The sequence below is a fragment of the Lepisosteus platostomus genome, chromosome 16, assembly GCF_059453375.1.
Source record: "Lepisosteus platostomus isolate fLepPlt1 chromosome 16, fLepPlt1.hap1, whole genome shotgun sequence".
Classification (NCBI taxonomy): Eukaryota; Metazoa; Chordata; class Actinopteri; order Semionotiformes; family Lepisosteidae; genus Lepisosteus; species Lepisosteus platostomus.
The window spans coordinates 345999-366128 of record NC_142626.1 but is presented as its reverse complement, the minus strand read 5'-3'; the positions used below and the strand labels follow the sequence as shown (position 1 = coordinate 366128).

Sequence of the window (20130 nt, the reverse complement as noted above, 5' to 3'; positions counted from 1 at the left end):
GTCCACTCAGTGGGTCTGTGTGTCTTTATTCAGGGGCAGTTTGTCCGCTCAGTGGGTCTGTGTGTCTTTATTCAGGGGCAGTTTGTCCGCTCAGTGGGTCTGTGTGTCTTTATTGTGTAACAGACTTATAAAATAAACAAGACAGTCTTTTCACTCACAGACACCTGTGGATGTCGGTCCTATTCCCTGCACCTCAAACAGTTCTTCACTGAGGTGTCCAGGGGGGCTAAACTGGACTGCTGTGCACTTGGAATCTATAAATCAACAACCTACATAGTGAAGTTTTAACGCAGCGAAACTAAAAAACGAGCTAGAATTTCGACACTTCCTCGGTACGCTTCCGGCCCGTCCTACACCGCCGCCCTGCGCCCTGAGGCAGCAGTTCAGCCGGAGATTTTTTTTTTAAAGAATTTTTTATTAAACTTGTAAATAATTTACAAATACAAATACAATCAGAGGATCAAATTAGGTATAAGAGAACAAACACAAAGAGAAAAATAAACAATTAACCGCCAGAGGTTAATCAAGAATGATTAATAAATTGACTATAAATAAATGCACTTTTTCCAAATTTTCTACTAAACAGTACAATAAAATGTCAAAATCCTTCAATCTAAAAAACACCTAGTTCAGCCGGAGATCCGTCTTGAGCACAAACACCTGGACGCGTCGCCACCTATCGCGTCCCGCCGTGCGCTGCCCCGCCCACCCCTCGGCCGCGCTCATGCATATTCATGAGCCGAGGCGGCGAGCCGGCCAATCCGGGGAGGCTGACGTGTCCTCGCGAGGAGCCGGGATGCGGAAGAGGAGGCGAGCGGGGCGGGGGGGGGTAGACGGGAGAGCAAAGGTCAGCGCTGAGTCAAGATGGCGGCTCTCTCTGAGAGGTACGGTGCAGTGGCGTCCTCTTTTCAATGGGATTGGCGGCGCCGGCGGCTCGTTTTGCTACCTCCTGCGCTGGATTAGACGAGGCGGCGCCGGCTGCTGGGGGTCTGCTTGCCCGCGGAGTGGGCAGGGATGCGGGCGGTGATGCTCTCTGTCCTCCGGGGTCCCCGGGTTCCCCGAGTCGGCGCGGCCGGGTGGAGGGGCTGCCGGGCGCCGAGCGCTGGGCGTCGGGTCTGGGGGGGTGGAGGGGACGAGTAGACCAGGGGTTAGTTTCTGCGTTTAAAACGTTGCGTTGGTCTCCGGCAGGCTGGGAATCGCGGCGGCGGCCCGGCCCGGCCCGCCCGGCCGGTGTTATGCGACGCCCGCTGTGCCGGGGGGAGAGGGTCGGTGTCTGTGCCCTGCTGTCAGCGAGGGGGCAGGTCGGGGTGCGCTGGGGGTTGCGCCCGGTTGCATCACGCAGCCCGGGGTCCCGGCGGGCTTCCCGGCTCTGAAAATAAGCGCACAGCGCCCGTCTCCCGGTGACACGCAGGGCCGATCCCCCAGCTGCGCTGTGCTTTAATCCCAGATTAAAATACAGAGCCGTCTCCTCTCTGTGTTTCTGCATTCGCAGTCTGTCTCTCTCTCCGTGTGGCTCTGGGACCGTGTGGTCAGTCGCCTATGTGGCTCTGGGACCGTGTGGTCAGCCCCTGTCTCTCCCTGTGTTGCAGGATGCTGCGTCTCTGTCTGGCAGGACTGACTCTCTCAGCCCTCTGCCTCCAGCAGGTACAGGCTGTGGATCGCAGTAACTTCAAGACCTGCGAGCAGAGCTCCTTCTGCAAGTGAGTGTGAGCTCGTCCCTTCTCCTGCCTCTGCTGAGATCCTCACACCAGTCTGAGCTGGTCAGCAGAAAGAGCCCTGGTGTCGTCTCTGTGACCACCCAGTGAGGTTCTCTGGTGTGTGTGTGTGTGTGTGCGTGCACCTGCTCTCACACTGTCCCTCTGTCCCAGGCGCCAACGGGCCGTCCAGCCTGGCCAGTCCCCCTACAGAGCCCTGCTGGACACCCTGCAGCTCAGCGATTCCAGACTCTCCCTGCAGCTGCTCAACGAGCACAACAAGGTGAGGAGCAGGTCACCCCAGCCAGGTGGGAGAGCTGGTCAGTGTCGAGGGGCAGAGGTCACTGAGGAGGAACTGACCAGCGAGGCAGGTGACCAGGTCAGTGTTGTGGACGGAGGTCGCCGCGGTTGACCCCTGCTGTGTCTCCCAGGTGAAGCTGCTGCTGGAGCTGTACGGGCTGCAGGGCAACATGACCCGGATCAAGATCAACGAGCTGAAGCCACTGAGACCCCGGTTCGAGGTTCCTGATGTTCTGATCCGCGACCCACCTGCTTACCCGTGAGTATAGACCCGCACACAGCAGTCTGATCCGCTCCAGGTGTGACAGTGCTGTCAGACTCCCAGTGTGCAGCAGTCTGATCCGCTCCAGGTGTGACAGTGCTGTCAGTCAGACTCCCAGTGTGCAGCAGTCTGATCCGCTCCAGGTGTGACAGTGCTGTCAGTCAGACTCCCAGTGCGCAGCAGTCTGATCCGCTCCAGGTGTGACAGTGCTGTCAGACTCCCAGTGCGCAGCAGTCTGATCCGCTCCAGGTGTGACAGTGCTGTCAGTCAGACTCCCAGTGCGCAGCAGTCTGATCCGCTCCAGGTGTGACAGTGCTGTCAGACTCCCAGTGCGCAGCAGTCTGATCCGCTCCAGGTGTGACAGTGCTGTCAGACTCCCAGTGTGCAGCAGTCTGATCCGCTCCAGGTGTGACAGTGTGTCAGTGTTTGGGCCCAGGCCTGTGGCTGGCGGCTCTAGCCGGGTCTCTCCCTGTCGCCCCGCAGGCTGACCGTCGTGTCCCGCGATGACCACGGCCTGGTGCTGTCCCTGGGCGGGCCGGACCAGCGGCTCATCCTGAGCGCTCACCCCTTCCGGCTGGACATCATGGAGGGTCCCGAGCTGCTGCTGAGCGTCAACTCGCGCGGCCTGCTGGTGTTCGAGCACCTGCGCCAGCGCAAGGACACGTGAGTGCGGCGGGGGACTGGGGGCGCAGCGGGGGACTGGGGGCGCGGCGTGGGCCGCGAGCAGCTGGTGTGCTGCTCTCCCTCAGCACTGAACAGCTCACTCTACTGCAGTGAGGGGGGCAGTAGGGGGCGACGGTGAGGGGTGTATTAGGGCCTACAGGACACTAGGGGGCGACGGTGAGGGGGGCAGTAGGGCCCACAGGACACTAGGGGGCAGCAGTGAGGGGGGCGTTGGGGGTCCACAGGACACAAGGGGGCGACGGTGAGGGGGGCGTTGGGGGTCCACAGGACACAAGGGGGCAGCAGTGAGGGGGTGTTGGGGGCCCACGGGACACGAGGGGGCGAGAGAGCTGTCCTGTTGCCCTAGCGACAGGCTGTGCGCTTGCTGTGATTGGTCCACCGCGCCCTGGCCTTAATGCTCCCGCTGCGCTCCGGGGCGCCCTCGTGCTCAATGAGCGGGCCGCGGTCGGGGGTGGGGTTCCCCCGACGGCTCTGCTCTCTCCGAGGCGCCCCGGCTGAAATCTCACGTTGTTTCTCTCTGTTTCTCTCCTGTCTGTGTGCGTCTGCGGCGCCCCAGTCTCTCGCATAAGATCAGTAGCACAGTGGGTGGCTTGTGGGATAGCCTCAGGAGTGCGTTCTCTAGGTAATGCCCTGGGAGGCCCTCTCCGCTCGGGGGTGCGTGTGCGTGTTTGCGTGTGCGTGTGCGCTGCCGGTCAGTGCTCAGAGTCCAGCCTGAGCCACTGCATGACCTGTGTGTGCGGGGGGGGGGAGGTGGGGCGCAGGCGGGACCCCGGTTTGGATCCTTGCAGACGCTCAGAAGGCATCGGATCTTCTCGTCCCTTCCTGCATGTGGGACCCGCCAGCACCTCTGACCCAGGACAGCGAGAGGGTGGGGGGTGGTATCTGTTCTGCTTGGCTGCCCTGCTCTCCCTCCTGCGAAGCCTCTCGCCGTGGAAACCGCCTCCTTCCCTCCTCTGTGACCCCCCCCGCCCCCCCCCCACCTGCATGGGTTTGCTCTGCCGGGGCTCGGTTCTGTACCCAGGCGCCGGTACCGAGGGGCGAAGAGGTGCAGGTCACCCGCCTGCACTGTAGGGGGCGCCCTGTGTGTTCATAGCGCTCGTTCACACCCCTCCCCCCCCCAGATCGTAGCGTCCGCGCCGGCTGGAGTCCCACCCATATCCCCTGGTCCCCACAGGGTAACCACAGCGCCGCCCAGAGGCCAGGGCAGCTCCTCCCGTGCCCGGGTGGCAAGTGTGTGTGGCGCCCCCTGCTGGCGCGAGTGTACCTGGCTGTGCTCTTGTAGTCGTCCGCCGCTGCCCTGGCGCTGCTCTGAGCCCCTCTGCCCGCCCCTGGCACGGGTGTCGCTGCCCGGAAGCGGAGTCTCTTAGTGCCTGACTGGGCCTGACCCATGTGGAGCACTGTGCAACAGCGCCGCCCCTGTGGCTGAGCCTGGGATGGCCGGGGTGCCCTCAGCTCTTCGTGCAACAGCGCCGCCCCTGTGGCTGAGCCTGGGATGGCTGGGGTGCCCTCAGCTCTTCGTGCAACAGCGCCGCCCCTGTGGCTGAGCCTGGGATGGCTGGGGTGCCCGCTGCTCTTCATGCAACAGCGCCGCCCCTGTGGCTGAGCCTGGGATGGCCGGGGTGCCCTCAGCTCTTCGTGCAACAGCGCCGCCCCTGTGGCTGAGCCCGGGATGGCCGGGGTGCCCGCTGCTCTTCGTGCAACAGCGCCGCCCCTGTGGCTGAGCCTGGGATGGCCGGGGTGCCCTCAGCTCTTCGTGCAACAGCGCCGCCCCTGTGGCTGAGCCCGGGAGGGCGCCTCGGATCCTGCTGCTCCGCTGGGGAGAGCCTCCTGTGTGGGGGGGGGGGGGGGCCTCCGGCGGACACGAGGCGGATGGGCCTGCCTGGGGGCCCAGCTGGGGTTTGGGGTGTGGGGGGTGTGGGGGGAGGGGGTGTCGTCAGATGCCAGGAGAAATGGGGGCTCCCTCCCGGGCTGTGTGGGGACCCGATCCCCGCGGGCCCGTCTCTCAGCTCTCCTCCGTCTCGTTGCTGCAGTGACGCGAGGAAGGAGGAGGAAGAGGAGGGAGCGGAGAGCCAGGACGCCGGAGCGCAGCCGGCGGGAGAGAAGGCAAGTGTCCCACGATGCACTGGAGTCGTTGTCTAACAAGGGCGGAAACAAAAGCGATGTGTTTTACGTTCTGTTTTTACTTTGGTCGTGAATTTCTGGTTGACTATCGGGCGAGTTTAATTTCTGAGGGGTACAGAAGAGCCCGGTCAGGGGGCGAGGAGTGACAGAAACGTGACCGGGCTCCTGTGAGCCCGATTGGTCCGGATCCTGCTGGGTCCTGGGATTGGGCGTCCCGGGTTCCGGTGCCCTGGGGCTCTTCGGTCAGTGACGCCCCGATATCGCTCTGTCCCCCGCAGGCTGCGGACGGAGAGGCGGAGACGAAGCAGCAGCAGCAGCAGCAGGAGGACCAGCAGGGAATGTGGGAGGAGACCTTCAAGACCCACAGCGACACCAAGCCCCACGGTAGGCAGACCGCCCTTCCTGCGCTCCCACGGGGCCGCCGACCCCTGACCCCTGACCTCTGACCCCTGACCCCTCCGCCTTCCCGCCCGCAGGCCCGTCCTCCATCAGCCTGGACTTCTCCCTGCCCGGCGTGGAGCACGTGTACGGCATCCCGGAGCACGGGGACTCGCTCAGGCTGAAGAACACGGAGTGAGTGAGCCCGCCCCCCCCCCCGCCGGCCCCCCGCCCCCTCCGCCCGGGGCTCGGGGCTCGGGGCTCACCCCGCTGCTCTCTCTCTCTGTCCCTGTGCCAGCGGGGGGGACCCCTACCGCCTCTACAACCTGGACGTGTTCCAGTACGAGCTGCACAACCCCATGGCGCTGTACGGCTCCGTGCCGGTGCTGCTGGCCCACAGCGCCCGCCGCACGCTCGGCCTGTTCTGGCTCAACGCCGCCGAGACCTGGGTGGACATCGGCTCCAACACCGCCGGCAAGGTGGGGGGTGTGAGTGCGGGGGCGCATGCGTGCATGTGCATGGGGCGGGGCGGGAGTGTGTGTGTTGTGGGTGAGGGGGGGTGTGTGTGTGTGTGTTGTGGGTGAGGGGGTGTGTGTGCGTGTGTTGCTGTGGCGGGGGGTGTGCGGGGAGTGTGCGTATCGTGGGTGTGGGGGGGGAATGGGTGTGTCGTGGGTGGGGGGGGGTGTGGGTGTGTCGTGGGTGAGGCGGTGTGTGCGTGTGTTGGTGTGGGGAGTGTGTGTTGGTGTGTCATGGGTGAGGGGGTGTTTGTTGTGGGTGGGGGGGGAGTGTGTGTGCGTGTGTCGTGGGTGGGGGGGGAGTGTGTGTGCGTGTGTCGTGGGTGGGGGGGGAGTGTGTGTGCGTGTGTCGTGGGTGAGGGGGAGTGTGTGTGCGTGTGTCGTGGGTGAGGGGGTGTGTGTTGGTGTGTTGGTGGGGGGGGTGTGTGTTGGTGTGTCGTGGGTGGGGGGGTGTTTGTCGTGGGTGAGGGTGTGTGTTGGTGTGTTAGTGTGGGGGTGGAGGGGAACAGCGGCCGGCCGGGCTGGGGACCCCTCTCACTCACAGTCCCCCTGCAGACGGTGTTTGGGAAGATGCTGGACTACGTGCAGGGCGCCAGCGAGACGCCCCAGACCGAGGTGCGCTGGATGTCGGAGAGCGGCATCATCGACGCCTTCGTCATGCTGGGGCCCCGGCCCGCCGACGTCTTCGCCCAGTACGCCTCGCTCACAGGTAGGGGCGCCGCGCTGGGGCTCCTGCCCTGAGACTGGGTTTCTAATAATGGTCACCATCGTCACCCTCGCGCTTCTGTAGCGCTTCTCTGGACCCCCCACTCAGAGCTCTTTCCAGATAATGGGGACCCCCTCCACCCCCAGCAGTGTGTACCCCCACCTGGATGACGCTCCAGTCCGCTCCCCACACCCCAGCTCTCCGTGGGGAGGAGAGCAGAGTGATGGAGCCAGTTCAGAGAGAGGGGTTATTAGGAGGCCATGATGGGTAAAGGCCAGGGGGGAATTGGGCCAGGACACCGGGACACCCCAGGATTTTTAATGACCACAGACAGTCAGGACCTCGGTTTTTACATCCCATCCGAAGGACGGCGCCTTTTTACAGTCCGGTGTCGGAGACCGTTGGGTGTAACTCTTCCCGAAACTCGGAGACTCGCGGGTTCAGACAGGGTTCGAGCAGGCGTGGGGTAAGAGCTGCTCAGCTGTGAGATGGGACCGATCCTGGCAGCGGGGGGGCGTCCGTGCAGCAGGCTCACGAGCGGCGTGTCTCCCCTCCTGCCCCCCCAGGCACGCAGGCCCTGCCCCCCCTCTTCGCCCTGGCCTACCACCAGTGCCGCTGGAACTACAACGACCAGGAGGACGTGGCCGCGGTGGACGCCGGCTTCGACGAGCACGACATCCCCTACGACTTCATCTGGCTGGACATCGAGCACACGGACGGCAAGCGCTACTTCACCTGGGACCCCAACAAGTTCCCCGCGCCCAAGGACATGCTGCAGGCCCTGCAGGCCAAGAAACGCAAGGTGTCCCAGGACGTCCCGGGGCGCTCTCCCCCTGTCTGCCCCGCCCTCCGTGCTGACCCCGCCCATTCAGACAAACTTGCCCCACCCACCCCACACTCCCCGCCCCCTTCCCCTTGCCACACCCCTTTCCCCGCCCCCTCTGCGTGCCACGCCCCCTCAGTCTTGTCCTGTGTCGGAAGCCTCTGCTTTGTTGTCTCTGTCCTGTCTGGGTCCAGTTCCTCCAGTACAATTGATCTCCTCTCTCTCTCTCTCCCCCCCTTCTCCCCTCGCTCCCTGTCCCCCCCAGATGGTAGCGATAGTGGACCCCCACATCAAGGTGGACAGCGGCTACAAGATCCACAATGAGATCCGCTCCAAGGGCTTCTACACCAAGAACAAGGACGGCGGGGACTACGAGGGCTGGTGCTGGCCAGGTGGGTCGGGTCGGGCCGGGCGGGTCCTTCGGGGAGGAGAGGAGCTCGCTTGGCTCCGATACTGGGGTTCTCCGTGGTGGAGAGTAATGAGGGGGGGTCTCTAGTCCGTGTCCCGGAACACCCCGATTGATATCTGGGGTCAGGCTGGAGCCGCCTGGTTCTCTAGACTGGGGGGCTGCTCGTCCGTCGCTGGTCGGGGACCCTGCGGGGTTTGGGGGTGTTAATTCCCGACCGCGGCGCCCCGTTCCCCCCCACCCCTCTGCTCTTCACACCCCCTCTCCCTCCCCACAGGCAATGCGGGATACCCCGACTTCACCAACCCCGAGATGCGCTCCTGGTGGGCCAACATGTTTGCCTACGACCAGTACGAGGTGAGAACGGCCCCCCTGCTCTTCCCGGGGGGGTAGGGGTGACCCCGAGGGGGCAGTTTTAAAGGGGGCTCGAAGGTCGGGCAGCTGCAGAGGCTGTGTAGTTCATTAACCCTTAATGAGCAGCTCAGGGAGGTTAGTGCCTCCTTGCAGGGGCTGGAGGTTAGAGGTCAGAGGTCAGCGTTTGTAACGGACCTGCCCCCCCAGGGCTCGATGGAGAACCTGTACACCTGGAACGACATGAACGAGCCGTCGGTGTTCAACGGTCCAGAGGTCACCATGCACAAGGACGCGCTGCACGGCACCTGGGAGCACCGCGACCTGCACAACCTCTACGGCCTCTACGTGGTGAGGGCTGCCTCTGCCCTGCTCCCGTCTCCTGCTCCTGTGTCTCTCCCGTCTCTGCCCTGCTCCCGTCTCCTGCTCCTGTGTCTCTCCTGTCTCTGCCCTGCTCCTCTCTCCTGCTCCTGTGTCTCTCCCGGCTCTGCCGTGCTCCTGTCTCCTGCTCCTGTGTCTCTCCCGGCTCTGCCCTGCTCCTGTCTCCTGCTCCTGTGTCTCTCCTGTCTCTGCCCTGCTCCTCTCTCCTGCTCCTGTCACCCTGCCCTGCTCCTCTGCCCTGCTCCTGTGTCTCCCTGCCCTGCTCCTCTCTCCTGCTCCTGTCTCTCCTGTCTCCTGCTCTCTTCCCCGTACCTGTTCCCCTGTGCCGGGAGCCTGTCATGAACACACACAGACACACACAGACACACACAGACACACACAGACACACACAGACACACACAGACACACACAGACACACACAGACACACACAGACACACACAGACACACACAGACACTCGCTGCTCCGGGTGACGACTCTCCTCTCTCCCCGCCTCCTCAGCAAATGGCCACGGCGGAGGGACAGATCCGGAGGTCGGGGGGCGTGGAGCGCCCCTTCGTCCTGACGCGCGCCTTCTTCGCGGGCTCGCAGCGCCTGGGTGAGTCTCGCGGGGGTCCGGGCGGGAGCGCGGGGCGGGGCGGGGCCGGGTCGCCCCCGAGCTAAGCCCCTCTCTCCCTGTGGGCCCGCGCAGGCGCGGTGTGGACCGGGGACAACGCTGCCGAGTGGGACCACCTCAGGATATCCATCCCCATGTGCCTCAGCCTGGGCCTCGTCGGCATCTCCTTCTGCGGAGGTGAGCAGCGCGTCGGCCGGACACCAGCACCTGTACCCCTCTGGACTGTAGGGGTATGGGGTGACCTTGACTGGACCAGTACCCCTCTGGACTGTAGGGGTACAGGGTGACCTTGACTGGACCAGTACCCCTCTGGACTGTAGGGGTATGGGGTGACCCAGGCTGGACTGGTGATCTCTGGACTGTAGGGGTACAGGGTGACCTTGACTGGACCAGTACTCCTCTGGACTGTAGGGGTACAGGGTGACCTTGACTGGACCAGTACCCCTCTGGACTGTAGGGGTACGGGGTGACCCAGACTGGTCTGTAGGGGTATGGGGTGACCCAGGCTGGACCAGTACCCCTCTGGACTGTAGGGGTACAGGGTGACCCAGGCTGGACTGTAGGGGTACAGGGTGACCCAGGCTGGACTGGTGATCTCTGGACTGTAGGGGTACGGGGTGTCCCGGACTGGACTGTAGGGGTACAGGGTGACCCAGGCTGGACTGGTGATCTCTGGACTATAGGGGTACAGGGTGACCCAGGCTGGACCGGTGTGTCTCTCTCCACAGCGGATGTGGGCGGCTTCTTCAAGGCTCCCAGCTCGGAGCTGCTGGTCAGGTGGTACCAGACCGGGGCGTACCAGCCCTTCTTCCGGGCCCACGCCCACCTGGACACGCCCCGCCGCGAGCCCTGGCTGTTCGGGGACGAGAACATGCGCCTGATCCGCGAGGCCGTGCGGCAGAGATACACCCTGCTGCCCTACTGGTACACCCTGTTCTACAGTGCCTACCGCACTGGGCAGCCCGCCATGAGGTCAGTGTGTCCCCCATTCTCCCCCTGGGCCAGTCTGTGGGCGGTGTGGTGGGCAGTGTGTCCTTTGGGGTTGTTCAGCGGGCAGTGTGTCCTTTGGGGTTAGTCAGCGGGCAGTGTGGTGGGCAGTGTGTCCTTTGGGGTTGGTCAGTGGGCAGTGTGGTGGGCAGTGTGCCCCTCTGGGCCAGTCTGTGGGCAGTGTGTCCTTTGGGGTTAGTCAGCGGGCAGTGTGGTGGGCAGTGTGCCCCCCTGGGCCAGTCTGTGGGCAGTGTGTCCTTTGGGGTTAGTCAGCGGGCAGTGTGGTGGGCAGTGTGCCCCTCTGGGCCAGTCTGTGGGCAGTGTGTCCCTCTGGGCCAGTCAGTGGGCAGTGTGGTGGGCAGTGTGTCCCCCTGGGCCAGTCTGTGGGCAGTGTGTCCCTCTGGGCCAGTCAGCGGGCAGTGTGGTGGGCAGTGTGCCCCTGTGGACTTCTCAGGGGCAGTGTGGTGGGCAGTGTGTCCTTTGGGGTTGGTCAGTGGGCAGTGTGGTGGGCAGTGTGTCCTTTGGGGTTGGTCAGTGGGCAGTGTGGTGGGCAGTGTGTCCCTGGCTCACCCTGCCTGTCGGTTACAGGCCGCTGTGGGTGGAGTATCCGGATGACGTCGCCACCTTTGCCATGGATGACCAGTTCCTGCTGGGTGAGTAGTGGGGGACGGGGGGTGGTTGGAGACCTCTGGGTGGAGCTCAGGTGTGAACGTCTCGTCTCTGCTGCTGCTGACAGGGCGGGATCTGCTGGTCCACCCCGTCACCGACGAGGGCGCCCGGGGAGTGACCGCCTACCTGCCGGGCAAGGGACAGGTGAGTGTGGCCTGCAGGCCCCGCCCCTCTGCAGAGAGCCCCGCCCCTCTGCAGAGAGCCCCGCCCCTCTGCAGAGAGCCCCGCCCCTCTGCAGAGAGCCCCGCCCCTCTGCAGAGAGCCCCGCCCCTCTGCAGAGAGCCCCGCCCCTGTGTGGGAGGGGCTTCCTCTGCCCGCCCCCTGTGTGTGACGCGTCTCTCTCTCTCCCCCTGTCTCCCCCAGGTCTGGTACGATGTCCACACCTTCCAGAAGCACAGCGGTGGTCAGCACCTCTACATCCCCGTCACCCTGAGCTCGGTAAGTCCCGACCAGGTTCCTCTCCTGACCTTGGCGCGAGGCTCCGGCAGAGTCCTAACATCCTGTCCCCGACTGCAGATCCCGGTGTTCCAGAGGGGCGGCTCCATCGTCCCCAGGAAGAACAGGGTGCGGAGGTCATCGTCCTGCATGACCAGTGACCCCTACACTCTCTACGTCGCCCTCAGCCCTGAGGTACCCTTGGGGGGGGGCGGGGGAAGGTTCTCTCTCTTGAGGCTGGGGGGGGGTGTCGCTCCGGTCTTTCGCCTCTACACTGGTGTGGGGGTGTGTGGGGTCCCCTGCGGGGGGTGTCAGGTGTGTGGGGGCGGGCCACAGTGCCCTGACCGGTCCTCTCGCTGTCCGGCAGGGGGAGGCGGAGGGAGAGCTGTTTGTGGACGACGAGCACACCTTCCGGTTCGAGAGCGAGCACCAGTTCATCCACCGGCGCTTCGTCTTCGCCCGCGGCACCCTGAGCTCCCAGTACGTGTCCCTCGTCTTCACAGCACCCCTCTTTCTCTCTTCACCCTGCTGCCCTGAGCGCCGGGCACTCACTCCCCCCCTCTCTCTCTCCGCAGCAACGCTGACCCCAGCGGTCACTTCTCCTCGGACTCCTGGGTGGAGAGGGTGGTGATTCTGGGGGCCAGCCGCCCCAGCGTTGCTCTGCTGCTGATCCCAGGTCAGTGTGACCCCTGCTTCAGGGGTCAGTGTGTCTCGGGGGCTCCAGTGTGACCCCCTCTCCTCCGGGGGTCGGTGTGTCTCGGGGGGTCAGTGTGACCCCCTCTCCGGGGGGTCATGGCTGTGGACTGCTGCATGCTGATCCCCTCCTCTCCCCCCAGACGGCAGCCAGTCCCCCCTGGAGTTCGATTTCGAGGAGAGGGCCTCGGTGCTCACCCTGCGCAAGCCGGCCGTCAACGTGGCTGCAGACTGGACCATCCTGCTCCGGTAATACCGGGCCGGATCCGGGGGGGCGAGAGACTGGACCAGCCCGAGGGACGCTTCATCGCAGGCCCGGACCTCTGGCCCCCCAGCCTGCAGGGGCGCAGGGAGCGAGGGGGTGTGTGGGGTCACGGGTGGGGTCACTGGGTTAATTGAGAGCTGTGGGGTCACTGACTGGGCGAAGGCGTCCCCCTCGCTCCCCCCTCCCCCCCGGCAGTGCGCCCCTGCCCTCGGGACCAGACGCCAGAACCACACGGACGAATCGACGTTGAGTTGTTCGGGTTTTGTTGTTCGTTTTTTTTATATAAATGATTGAGAAACGAAGAGATCATCATGGTTGAATTTCTTAATTTCAAGATGATTTAAGATAACTGTGAAACACACACACACACGCGCACACACACACACGCACGCCTCACCTCCCTGTCCCTGTGCAATGTTGGCACTGACCGACTGGCTGGACTGGAGTGTGAAGGCTCATGGGAGGTCATGTCAGAGGGTGGGAAGGTCACCTGTAGGTCACGGGGCTCGGTGGGCTGGCGTCTGACTCTGGGCCACCGGACTGGGGGCAGGGCAGGGTGCAGACTGGCCTCTGGGTGCAGGGGAAGGGGCAGACTGGGACAGTGGAACTGGAAGTGGGCGAGGCCCCTGGGTTATCGGGTTTCCTGTTTCTCGGGAGCTGCTGTCTGTGGGCGCTCTCCCTCTCCCGGACCTCCAGCCCTGCTGTTCTCCCATGTCTCCGCCTGGTTGGCTGAGCAGCGACGCCCTGGGAGCTCCAGGCTCTCTGACATCTGACAGCTCCGGCCGCTGCTGGAGTCTCGGCCCGCGGTTCGAGCTTGATCTCGACCAGGCGGCCTGGCGCGGCGCCCCCTGCAGGGCTGCGTTCCACCTGCGCCTTCACCCACGCACACCCCTCCTCCCCCCCCCCGACCGGACCTGTCCTGTACTTGATTGAGAAGCTGCACTTGATGTGAGAGTTTACAATTGTGAAAATAAACAGCACCTCTGAGGCCCCGACCGCGAGAGAGGCTCGAGTTTGTCCCTGTCGATCGGAGAAAGTGAAGGTCAGGGTCTGGAGGTGATGCTGGGGCGCGCGGTTCAGCTCCAGAGCCTGTATGGATCTGTTTCACTGAGAGGTGGCAATAAACCGAACTACATTCCCATCCTGTGTCTGTCTTCATTTCCAAACCACATCCCCACACCGGCTGCTGCTGTCACAGGACACAGCTGGGGGACACACCCCTGGGGTACAGACTCTCACTGGACCCTCTGTACGGACACCCCTGGGGTACAGACTCTCACTGTACACCTGTACAGACACCCCTGGGGTACAGACTCTTACTGTACACCTGTACAGACACCCCTGGGGTCCAGACTCTCACTAGACACCCTGTACAGACACCCCTGGGGTACAGATTCTTACTGGACACCCTGTACGGACACCCCTGGGGTCCAGACTCTTACTGGACACCTGTACCGACACCCCTGGGGTCCAGACTCTTACTGCACACTCTGTACAGACACCTCTGGGGTACAGACTCTTACTGCACACTCTGTACAGACACCCCTGGGGTCCAGACTCTTACTGTACACCTGTATAGACACCCCTGGGGTCCAGACTCTCACCGGGCCCTCTGTACAGACACCCCTGGGGTCCAGACTCTCACTGGACCCTCTGTACAGACACCCCTGGGGTCCAGACTCTCACTGGACCCTCTGTATGGACACCCCTGGGGTACAGATTCTTACTGTACACCTGTACAGACAACCCTGGGGTACAGACTCTCACTGGACCCTCTGTACAGACACCCCTGGGGTCCAGACTCTCACTAGACACCCTGTACGGACACCCCTGGGGTCCAGACTCTTACTGTACACCTGTACAGACACCCCTGGGGTCCAGACTCTCACTGGACCCTCTGTATGGACACCCCTGGGGTACAGATTCTTACTGTACACCTGTACAGACAACCCTGGGGTCCAGACTCTCACTGGACCCTCTGTACACACACCCCTGGGGTCCAGACTCTTACTGGACATGCTGTACAGACACCCCTGGGGTCCAGACTCTTACTGGACACGCTGTACAGACACCCCTGGGTCCAGACTGTTAGCAGTGTAATGACAGACGTCTCCACTTCTCAAAGCCTTGATGCTCTAATTCCAGGATAAGCCTGTAAGTGTCTGAAGTGCGTCGGTAATCTCCCCTGGGCTGGAGAGAGCTGGACACGGCCGAGTGGACAGTCCAGCAGGGTGTCTGGGCCTCTCCCCCTCTCCACTCCCCTCTCCCCCTCTCTCTCTCCTCTCTCCTCATCTAAACTCCTCTCTCTCCCTTTACACTCCTCTCTCCCCATCTTCACTCCTCTCTCCTCCTCTCCTCTCTCTCCCTGTTTACACTCCTCTCTCCCCATCTTCACTCCTCTCTCCTCTCTCCTCATCTACACTCTCCTCTCTCTCCCCATCTCCACTCCTCTCTCCCCATTTTCACTCCTCTCTCCTCATCTACACTCCTCTCTCTCCTCTCTCTCCTCATCTTCACGCCTCTCCTCTCTCTCTCCTCATCTTCACTCCTCTCCTCTCTCTCTCCTCATCTTCACTCCTCTCTCTCTCCTCTCTCTCCCCCCATCTTCACTCCTCTCTCCTCATCTACACTCTCCTCTCTCTCCTCTCCTTCACGTCTCTCCTCTCTCTCTCCTCATCTTCACTCCTCTCCTCTCTCTCTCCCCATCTTCACTCCTCTCTCTCTTCTCTCTCTCTCCTCATCTTCACTCCTCTTTCCACTCCTCTATCTTTCTCTCTCCCCATCTTCACTCCTCTCTCCACTCCTCTCTCCTCCTCTCCTCTCTCTCCCCCTATCTCCACTCCTCTTCCCCCCCTCCTGCGGATCATGCCCGGGGTGTCCCTAACGAGCCTGTAATTAGCCAGTGTAAGGGGCTTAGCTCCCTCTCGCTGTCACCTTCTCCTGCCCCCTCGGTGAGGCGCGGGCTGCTGACCACACACTGGCCTGCTTTCCTATTGGACGGGGGCCGGGGGGCAGTAATGGGATCGGGCAGCTCCTAGTGGGATTAGCGGTAAGGAGCTCGGAGCGCTGGCCGAGGGGTGGGCAAAGACTTCGCCCGGGCACAGGGGCTCACACACCGCGCCGCTCGGAAGACGCACGCTCGTTGTAACCGGCCCGTGAGGTTTCTGGGGTACGGAACCCCCCCCCCCTCCCTCCCGCTGCACGCCCCCTCGGCGTACCCGGACCACGAAGGGTGAGCTCGGGCAGGACCGAAGAGCCGCCGCAGAGGACCAGAGCGCTCGTCCGCACCAGGTTTCCGGATCGGAGCTCCGCGCCGCCCTCTGCCTCCCTCTCCCGGCCCCGCGTCCGCCATGGTGCTGATGAAGGTGAAGTTCCCGTTCCAGCGCCGCGTGCGCCTGGCGCAGGGGCTGTGGCTGCTGTCCTGGCTGGCCACCATGGCCGGCGCCTTCACCTTCGCGCTGGGCGTCTTCCTCAAGACCGAGCTGCGCCGCCGCAGCGAGGTCATGGACAACGCCGAGATCCACGCCGTGCCCAACACGCTCATGGTGGTGGGCCTGGCCTCGCTGGGCATCAACTTCTTCTCCGGCCGCATCTGCCAGGACTCGCTGGACGCCGCCCGCTTCCCGCGCTGGAAGGCCCTGCTGCCGCCGTTCTTCGCCACGGCGCTGCTCTTCACACTCCTCATGCTGGTGGCCGTCGTCATGAGCTACGCCATGAAGGGCAACCTGGAGGAGTCGCTCAAGATCGGCCTGAAGAACGGCATCCGCTTCTACAAGGACACCGACACGCCCGGCCGCTGCTTCCAGAAGCAGACCATCGACCGGCTGCAGATGGAGTTCCAGTGCTGCGGCAACTCCAACTTCAAGGACTGGTTCGAGGTGCAGTGGATCAGCAACCGCTACCTGGACTTCAGCGCCAAGGAGGTCAAGGAGTGAGTACTGCCCTGGCGCAACACGGTACAGCGCAGTGCAGCAGGGGAGATCGGGGTAAAGGCGCAGTACAGCGCAGTACAGCCCGGGGAGATCGGGGTAGAAGCACAGTACAGTGCAGTACAGCCCGGGGAGATCGGGGTAAAAGCGCAGTACAGCACAGTAGAGCCCAGGGAGATCGGGGTAAAAGCGCAGTACAGCGCAGTAGAGCCCAGGGAGATTGGGGTAAAAGTGCAGTATAGTGGAGTAGAACCCCGTAAGATTGGGGTAAAAGCACAGTAATAATAATTGCTTACACTTCTGGACACTCCACTCAAAGCGCTTTACAGGTAATGGGGATCCCCTCCACCCCCAGTGTGCAGCCCCACCTGGATGATGCACCAGTCCGCTCCCCACACACCAGCTCTCCGTGGGGAGGAGAGCAGAGTGATGGAGCCAGTTCAGAGAGGGGGGTTATTAGGAGGCCATGATTGGTAAGGGCCAATGGGAAATCTGGCCAGGACACTGGGGTAACACCCCTACTCTTTTTAATGTCCTCTTTAATTGATTTTTAATAACCACAGAGAGTCAGGACCTCAGTTTTACGTCTCATCCGAAGGACGGCGCCTGTTTTACAGTACAGTGTCCCCGTCACTACACTGGGGCATTAGGACCCACATGAGCTGCAGCATGAGCGCCCCCTGCTGGCCCCACTAACACCTCTTCCAGCAGCAACCTTAGTTTTTCCCAGGAGGTCTCCCATCCAGGTACTGACCAGGCTCCCACCTGCTGAGCTTCACTGGGCTGCCAGTTGTAAGTTGCAGAGTGATATGGCTGCTGCCCATAACAGTGCAGTACAGCGCAGTACAGCTCAGTGAGATCAGGGTGAAAGCACAGTACAGCGTAGTAATGTCCAGTGAGGTCGGGGTAATAATGGTAAAAACAAGGCGATAGCTCTAGAAATATTATGCATATTTACCATGGTAAACTCAAGCCATTGTGTCCAGTCACAGCTGTGTAGTACTGTCCAGTCGCAGAGCTCTGTCTCAGGTCCAGTCTCAGATCCCTGATTCTCTCCTCTCTCTCTCCTCTCTCTCTCTCTCCTTCCATCGCCCCTCTCTTTCCCCTCTCTCTCCCCTCACACCCTCTCCAGTCGCGTTAAGAGCAACGTCGATGGCCGGTACCTGGTGGATGGGGTTCCCTTCAGCTGCTGTAACCCCAGCTCCCCTCGGCCCTGCATCCAGCACCGCCTGACCAACAACTCTGCCCACTACAACTACGAGTTCCAGACGGAGGACCTCAACATCTTCACGCGGGGCTGCAGGGAGGCGCTGGTCAACTACTACATGGGCCTGATGAACACCATCGGGGCTGGCGTGCTGTCTGTCTTCCTGCTGCAGGTACGGACACCTGGCTGGTGCTGTGAGCCCCGACGCCCACTGCCCCTCCGGCGCCCTTATATACCCAACTCTGACTCCTCCCACAGTGCCCCTGACATGCCCACATACTGGGGTCTGACTCCTCCCACAGCATCATGCCACGCCCACATGCTGGAGCCTGACCCCTCCCACAGCCTCATGCCACGCCCACATGCTGGAGCCTGACCCCTCCCACAGTTCAATGACACACCCACTTGTCAGTGTCTGACTCCTCCCACAACCATTTGAAACACCCACAAACCCTGACTCCTCCCCCCCACACGCCCCTGATACGCCCACACACCCGATTCTGACCCCTCCCACAGTTCAATGACACACCCACTTGTCAGTGTCTGACCCCTCCCACAACCGTTTGAAACACCCGTATGACAAACCCTGACTCCTCCCCCCCACACACCCGATTCTGACTCCTCCCACAGTTTAATGACACACCCACCTGTCCGTGTCTCACTCCTCCATCAGCCCTCGGACACGCCCATGTGCTGGAGCCAGACCCCTCCCGCCGTAGCTCCGACAGACTCCCATGATCCCTTGTCCAGAAGCTGAGCGGTCTCCCTGGCTGCGCCCCACCCTCTCTGTCTCCCCCTCAGATGTCCGTGCTGGTGAGCCTGCGGTACCTGCAGACGGCCATGGAGGGCATGGTGGGCAAGGAGAACACGGAGTGCGACACCGAGGGGTACCTGCTGGAGAAGGGGGTGAAGGAGACCCTGAAGGGCTTCATGGACGCCTTCCTCAAACTCTTCCAGACCAACCAGGTCACCATGGACCCGGAGGGGGGCGCGCCCAATGAGGGGGCGCCCAAGGAGGGCGAGAAGCTGGCCACCTCTGGAAAATAAACAAACCCAGGCAGAGCTGTGACCCCTGACCCCTGAACTGCCACCCCCCCAGTCTCCTTTCCACCCCAGCACCACCCCCTTGCCCCTGCCCCCCAGCCCCCACCACTTGACTGGGCATCTCTCCCCCTGGCACACAATGACCTGCCTAACCCTGACCTCTGACCCCCTGCTTCTTAACTGGCCATGACCTCCCTGATCTCTGACCTCTCAGTTTTGCCCTCTGGACTTTTGATCGAAAGGCAATATTAATCTCCTGACTCCTCGCCCTTCACCTTTGACCTCCTTGATTCTTAACTGGACCATGCGTCAGCCTGACCTTTCACCTTTGACCTCCCGAAGGTGAATGTCGACCTCTTAGACTAGGGAAAGCAGCCTGTCTCGTAGGGCCTGGGTGTCCGGACGCCCTGAGTGTCCAGCCCTGAGGCGTCAGCGATCCGGCCAGTGTCCTGCGGGGGGTGTCTGCCCGCGCACTGCCTGCTGTAGGAGCTGTTGTGTGTCTCTCTCCCAGCGGTTATCTGACTGTAACCCCACCACGGCGAGAGAACATTAAAGTTTTACGTTTTTAACTGCTTTGTAGTGTCTTGTCATTCTGTCGTCTTCTGTGTCTCTGGTCTTCTCCCCCTTCTCTCACTCCTCTCTCTCTGCTCCTGCTCCTCTCTCCTCTCTCTGCTCCTCTCTCTCTGGGCCTGCTGAAGCCTGGCTCCAGTGGTCCTGGTTCTGTCTGGGGCCCAGCGGGCCACAGTGCAGTGGTGTCACAGGTGAGCCCTCGCTGTCCTCGGCCCCAGCCTGCTGCCCCGATCCGCTGCTGCAAGAGGGACAGGAGGGACAGGAGTGGACAGGAGAGGGCAAGAGGGGCAGGAGGGGCAGGAGGGACAGGAGGTACAGGAGAGGACAGTAGGGACAGGAGAGGACAGGAGGTACAGGAGAAGACAGGAGAGAACAGGAGAGGACAGGAGGCTGAGTCACAGGAGGGACAGGAGAGGACAGTAGTGACAGGAGGGGCAGGAGGGACAGGAGGAGACAGGAGGGGCAGAAGGGACAGGAGTCCCAGGAGAGGAGATAGTGTCAGCTCGATTTGACTGGATTAGCTTTGTTGATTAATCTCACCGGCTCAGCAACTGCAGCACTCCTCTAATCCCCTAATTAGTTTGACTGCAGTAACGAGAATACTGCAGCGCAGGTCTGTGTGTGAGTGTGTGTATCTCCAGGTATAAGTGTGTGTGTCCAGCCGGTGCAGTGGCTCTGTGGCTGGGAGGTTGCTGGTTCAAATCCTGCGGCCGGCAGAGGAATCCTACTCCATTGGGCCCCTGAGCAAGGCCCTTCACCCCAGCTGCTCCAGGGGTGCTGTACAATGGCTGACCCTGCACTCTGACCCCCAGCTTCCCTCCCTCTGTGTGTCTCATTGGGAGCAAGCTGGGGTCTGTGAATAGATGAATTCCTACTACTAGAGATTGTATAGGGCCAATAAAGAGATGTGTTTTTAAATATGTGTGTGTGTGTACAAACGCGTGCTTCAGCTCTGCAGTGGATGACGCTCATCATGTAAAATCCACAGGGCTGTTCTCCGCAGTGTCGCCAGAGGGCGCCCCAGAGCACCCATCGCCTCTTCGGCACGTCAGTCGCCTCCGGGACGCTGTTTCTCCCTGTTCTTGAGTTTTAAAC

The 20130-nt window shown here is 62.3% G+C and overlaps 2 protein-coding genes across 3 annotated transcripts; both read left to right on the top strand.

Moving 5' to 3' along the window:
* The first annotated feature begins 775 nt into the window (after nucleotides 1-775).
* On the top strand, nucleotides 776-13426 carry ganabb (glucosidase II alpha subunit b). 2 transcript variants are annotated; one of them, XM_088608626.1, is made up of 25 exons: nucleotides 776-884; nucleotides 1590-1700; nucleotides 1869-1977; nucleotides 2126-2253; nucleotides 2740-2919; nucleotides 3497-3562; nucleotides 4971-5043; nucleotides 5340-5445; nucleotides 5538-5634; nucleotides 5738-5918; nucleotides 6510-6663; nucleotides 7227-7462; nucleotides 7749-7875; nucleotides 8167-8246; nucleotides 8451-8591; nucleotides 9122-9218; nucleotides 9312-9413; nucleotides 9965-10208; nucleotides 10812-10876; nucleotides 10960-11036; nucleotides 11256-11330; nucleotides 11409-11522; nucleotides 11695-11807; nucleotides 11903-12003; nucleotides 12164-13426. In XM_088608626.1, exons 1-25 carry the CDS (start codon nucleotides 865-867, stop codon nucleotides 12271-12273), a joined length of 2907 nt encoding a protein of 968 aa, XP_088464752.1. In that variant the 5' UTR covers nucleotides 776-864; the 3' UTR covers nucleotides 12274-13426. The 2 variants fall into 2 exon arrangements, with proteins under 2 accessions (XP_088464752.1, XP_088464753.1); XM_088608627.1 differs by lacking the exon at nucleotides 3497-3562.
* Nucleotides 13427-15186: 1760 nt separating this feature from the next.
* On the top strand, nucleotides 15187-19038 carry rom1b (retinal outer segment membrane protein 1b). Its single transcript, XM_088608902.1, has 3 exons — nucleotides 15187-16216; nucleotides 17347-17593; nucleotides 18223-19038. Exons 1-3 carry the CDS (start codon nucleotides 15636-15638, stop codon nucleotides 18466-18468), a joined length of 1074 nt encoding a protein of 357 aa, XP_088465028.1. The 5' UTR covers nucleotides 15187-15635; the 3' UTR covers nucleotides 18469-19038.
* The last annotated feature ends 1092 nt before the right edge of the window (nucleotides 19039-20130 follow it).